Here is a 5,000-nt window from a genome sequence, read left to right as displayed (position 1 = left end):
CGCACCAGTACGACCTCAAGTGGCTCTCCGAACCCACCTTCATCACCTCCTTCGAGTCGTCCGGCTTCGTCTACTTCATATTCAGGGAGAGCGCCGTCGAGTACCTCAACTGCGGAAAGGTAAGAGAAGATCTTGAGACTTGAAAGGACTTCTTCCTTGACACGCCGATGTCTCTTGAGTGGAAGTACGCGATACTTAGGGACGTTGATGCATGAAACTACGCGATTTTTAGTACGTTAATGCATGAGAGCATTACAAATGTATGCAGTATTTAGGACGTTGATTGGATGTTTGACATTTCTTCCGTGTCCCTTGGCAGCGCGCACTCTCCAGGATCGGACGCGTGTGCAAGAACGACTCGGGGGGGATGCGCGTCCTGAAGGACAACTGGACGACGTTCCTGAAGGCGCGTCTGACCTGCACGGTGCCTGGAGACTTCCCCTTCTCTTACGATTACGTCCAGAGTCTCACCTATCTGCCGAGGGAGCAGATGCTCTACGGGGTCTTCTCGACGGCAGAGTAAGCCCATCTAGAGTTCTATGCAAAATCTGTCATAATGATTCATCAGAAAGCGAGTGATTGTATGTGAAAAAACAAGTAAAAATGATGATGGATAGTCATTAAAGAGTATTTAGTTGAACTAGCCAATAACAGAGACAGTGAATGAAGAAAAGTAAAAAAAAAAAAAAAAAAATAAGTGAATTTACAAAGTACTTTAAAAATAACCTCGGATAACTACCTGGTTTTAGCGCTAAACAAAGGATACTCCTTCCAGGAACAGCATAGCGGGCTCAGCCGTGTGCGTATACACCATGAGTTCCGTTAACGCCTCCTTCGACGGGCCCTTCAAGTACCAGCCTTCGCCCATGTCGGCGTGGGTGCATGAGACGGCAGACAACCATCACTTCCGGTGCGAGGGCTCCGGTACAAGCCCGGAGGCCGATTTCGCGGCTGACAAGTTCCAGCTGATGGACAAACCCGTCGTGCCGAGAAGCGCTGATCCCCTCTACCTTCTCAATGGAGAGAGGTAGGTTGTCATATTCTTGCATTATTAAGGCTGATAATAATATCCTTCATAGTTTTCAATATATCCTTGACAGGAGCTACTCTGCTCTACATGATTTTTTACTATAATAAAATGTCTACTAGAACAGTAGTAAGTAATTTATCAAGATTGATTTGCTGCACTTTTGATAAAAGTACTTTGAATCAATAACCTCAATATTGTTGTATCCCTTCGTTAGACTAACACACGTGGCTGTGGATGTGGTGGCTACGCGCCTCAGTGGCAGCGTCCACGTGGTATTTGTGGCCGGCGAAGGAGGCCTCATACGCAAGATGAGCGTCGTCCCGGACACGGAACACACCTGTCTACTGGAGGTTCTCTCTCCGTTCCCGCAGAATTCTTCGATAATAATACATACCCTAAAATTCCTCAAAGATACCGTGAGTGTTATGTAAGATTAGTGTGTTTTTTTGCGTTATTTTGTGTCTGAAATGATAGACACTGCTTTCGAAAATTGTGAGGGACATATAATGTTCCTTCCCTTTTTTGCAGAATTCACTCTACGTAGGCACAGACAGTGAGGTGATCCGCGTGCCAGTACACAGATGCGGCAGATACAAAACAAAGGCTGCGTGCTTGGCTGCGAAGGACCCTTACTGTGGCTGGGACACCAACAGGCTGGAATGCTCTCCGCCTCCTGGCAAAAATCCCCTTGTGCCTTCGTGGATACAGGAGGTGATGGAATGTCCTCAAGCTACTGACCCAGGTAAGTTTCAGAAATAAATTAAGACGTTCTTTATATGTCTAGTTTAACGTACGGATGTGTATATATAGGGAGTGAATAATGATATTTAAATCTACATGAAATTTGACATGTGGAAAATTCTATACTTCCAAAGAGTAAACCTAATAACTCCCAAGACGCAAATTTGTGCCTGATATAATCTGGAAAAATGAAGTATTCCGATAGAGCAAACTGTAAAATCTGAAAGTAAAACAATTCACTCATGCCCCCCCCCCCTTCCTCCCGTTCTTTCCCAGTGGACGGAGGATGGGGTCGCTGGTCGTCCTGGTCGCCGTGCAAGCAGTCAGACTCCAGTGACTCCTGCATGTGTCGCCACCGGGTGTGTGACTCGCCGCGCCCAGCCCGTGGAGGAGCCGAGTGTGTTGGTGCTAGGACAGAGGTATGGCTGCTGAGGAAGGTTCTCTTTTGATTTCCTAGCGTATTGGTTAGACGGATACTGAGTGCATGAGGTTATGTTGCTGATTGTGGTATTTGCATAGGTCGTACTCTCGTGATAAAAAAAAAATGTATTATGTTTAATAGCGAGAGTAGCTATTTCTTTATCTCATTCCTTCGCTTTCTTTATCTCTAACATCGATCTCAAATTCACCCTTGTGATGAGTGAGAGAGAAAGCGCTGCCCGAAAGCTAATCTCTAACCGCTGGCAGGTCTCCAACTGCACGGTCCACGGCGGATGGACTGCCTGGTCGTCGTGGTCGCAGTGCTCCGCCACCTGCGGCATCGCCGTCAAGACCCGCCGCAGAACGTGTTCCAACCCGGAGCCGAAATATGGCGGTCGTGTTTGCGTGGGCCAAGAGCGCACGGAAATCTACTGCCACACCCTCCCGCACTGCCCTTGTGAGTGTCCTGTTCGATTTTCTTATTTCTTATGCTGTATGTGGCTAAGCGTTGGCTTCCATGTGCAGCTCTTACCCTCTGCTTTTCCAAGTTTTTTTTTTTTTTTTCATTTTCTTGATGCTCTCGGTAGCATAAAACTATCTAAACATAAGACTCGGATTAACGAAAAGATGTCTACCAAAGTACTGTATGGAGTCACCATTAATTGATTACTTCCTAACGAAACCTTTGTATCTGCGCAGCTTACACGGCCCTCCCGGTGGACGGCGGATGGGGCGAGTGGGGTTCTTGGAGCAGATGCACCGCCACGTGTGGGACTGGCATCAGGCGAAGGAAGCGCTCCTGCACCAGGCCTGTCCCCAAGAACGGCGGCGCCTCTTGCACTGGCTGCGGGGAAGACGTCGAGACCTGCGGGGACTGGCCTTGCCCGGAGACCAGAAAGCTCTCGTCGTGGACCCCTTGGCTGGCGCTCAATGCCACGGGGGACACGAGCATCCAGAAGCGGTACAGGATCGAGTGCATAGCGACGGGAGACCGCGACAATCCTCTAAGCACAGGCAGCCTTCGTCAGGAGGAACGCGTCTGCGCCCACGGCCGGTGTTACAACTCTCATGATTCCATCGATAGCAACGGGGGATGGTCGGACTGGGGGGAGTGGACCAAGTGCGACGAGCCTTGTGATGGCGGCAGGCAGTACCGCCACCGCACGTGCACCAGCGGCACGTGCACTGGGACCTCCACTTTGGAAAGAACTTGCAATGAACATGCATGCAATGGTATGTGTTCATGCGTTAGTTCATTTAACTAATGTTTATGTATTCTTATGTATTATGTATTCTGTTCTTAATCTTAGACGTGATAATAAACTGACTCCTCATGACTCCAGGCTTGTGGACATGCTGGAGCGAGTGGAGTTCTTGCTCTACATCATGTGGAGCCGGAGCCCGGCAGAGGACGCGCCGATGTGCTGCATCTCACAACCCTTTCGTGGATGCCTCTGGATGCATTGGATTGCACACCAGTGAGCAACCCTGTGAACAAATGCCATGCGAAGGTAAGATGCTTCATTATATAGTCTTGAGCGAATGACAAGAACTGAAGATAAAATCCGAAAATTACAGAATCATTACATGAATCAGATTACTGCTTATTGTAAATAAAATAAAGCAACTGTGTGACATTAAGAGGCTGACCTAAATGTCGGTGTGGCCATATTAATACGAGCGAAGTTTAATATGATTCTTAATCCTAAACACTGACCATGTTACTTCAGGCGAGGAAGGGTGGGGCCCGTGGGCGCAGTGGTCCACATGTAGGGACGGGGACGAAAGGGTCCGTCGACGCCACTGCCGGTCAGACCAGCCCAGTCAGTGTCGGGGACTTGACCAACAAAGACAGTCATGCCAGGAACTTGACGGTAATTCATTTACTTTCGATTGGTATGTTATGGGACCTGGCGTAAAGGAAGAGCGATCAGCAGACACTGACTTGAACACTATCATGGTTACTAATAGGAACGGTTTTCTTTACAGCCGAGGTTACAGTTGTGGAGGCAGCTGTATTGAGTGCCAGCGGAGAATCAAGTTCAGGCGGAGTATCGGTGCAAACACTCGTTGGATCCTGCCTGGCGAGTCTGCTGCTGGGAGCCCTCCTAGGCGCCCTTGCAACGTACCACGTCTGCGTCCGAAGGCGACACCGGAGAGTGCCTTCCTCCCCCCATTACATATCAGCCAAGCCTAACCATTACGTGAGCGTTCCGGGAGCAGACTGGAAGGGAGACCAGTCGCCCGCCAGCACGCTCAAGAATGGCAGCATTAAGAATGGCCTGCGGGCGGCCATGACGACGCTGCCATTGAAGGAGTTCGACACGGCGACTATCAAGAGGTCAAGCCATGGCTCCTATGGCAACGGCCACCTCAGAGCCGACCTCGACTCCGATACTATTTTTAACTTCTAACAGAAAGGACTTGCCACGTCTTCAGTCGTACTTGGTGCTAGAGGGCCTCTGCAAGGGCCGTCTCTCCCTTTATGTGCTTATGACACTACACCTTATTGTGATATTTGCTGTAATACTTAAGTACTGCTGTGAGCTAGTGCGGTATCCTGCTTGTGAATGGGGAGTGTACTGCATTATTTGCATGTATGCCTGTATATATACATATATGTGTGTGTGTTTACGTAGGGTATCTATGCTGTTGTGAGTATTTATGCATCTCTGTGTGTGTGTGTCTGTATGTATATATATATATATAATATATATATATATATATATATATATATATATATATATATATATATATATATATATATATATATATAATGCATATATACATGTGTGTGTGTGTATGTGTG

At 48.1% G+C, this 5,000-nt stretch overlaps 1 protein-coding gene across 1 annotated transcript in view; it reads left to right on the top strand.

The window, feature by feature from the left end:
* The window catches only part of LOC122246864 (semaphorin-5B), an 8,918-nt gene extending 4,165 nt beyond the window's left edge, over nucleotides 1-4,753 (top strand). Inside the window, exons 6-16 of the mRNA XM_043005628.2 lie at nucleotides 1-119; nucleotides 320-519; nucleotides 776-1,027; nucleotides 1,245-1,446; nucleotides 1,559-1,772; nucleotides 2,048-2,190; nucleotides 2,459-2,648; nucleotides 2,891-3,424; nucleotides 3,535-3,702; nucleotides 3,922-4,065; nucleotides 4,181-4,753. The exon at nucleotides 1-119 is cut by the window's left edge and continues 51 nt beyond it. Of these exons, the coding sequence (XP_042861562.2) occupies nucleotides 1-119; nucleotides 320-519; nucleotides 776-1,027; nucleotides 1,245-1,446; nucleotides 1,559-1,772; nucleotides 2,048-2,190; nucleotides 2,459-2,648; nucleotides 2,891-3,424; nucleotides 3,535-3,702; nucleotides 3,922-4,065; nucleotides 4,181-4,605 (2,591 nt within the window). The 3' untranslated portion in view covers nucleotides 4,606-4,753. The remainder of the gene's footprint in view (nucleotides 120-319; nucleotides 520-775; nucleotides 1,028-1,244; nucleotides 1,447-1,558; nucleotides 1,773-2,047; nucleotides 2,191-2,458; nucleotides 2,649-2,890; nucleotides 3,425-3,534; nucleotides 3,703-3,921; nucleotides 4,066-4,180) is intronic.
* Nucleotides 4,754-5,000: the final 247 nt, after the last annotated feature.

This window comes from Penaeus japonicus, unplaced genomic scaffold (genome assembly GCF_977035675.1).
Source record: "Penaeus japonicus unplaced genomic scaffold, GWHDUDI00000001_assembly GWHDUDI00000004, whole genome shotgun sequence".
Taxonomy (NCBI): Eukaryota; Metazoa; Arthropoda; class Malacostraca; order Decapoda; family Penaeidae; genus Penaeus; species Penaeus japonicus.
The sequence above is the reverse complement of the archived record's forward strand: the minus strand, read 5'-3'. Positions and strand labels throughout refer to the sequence as shown.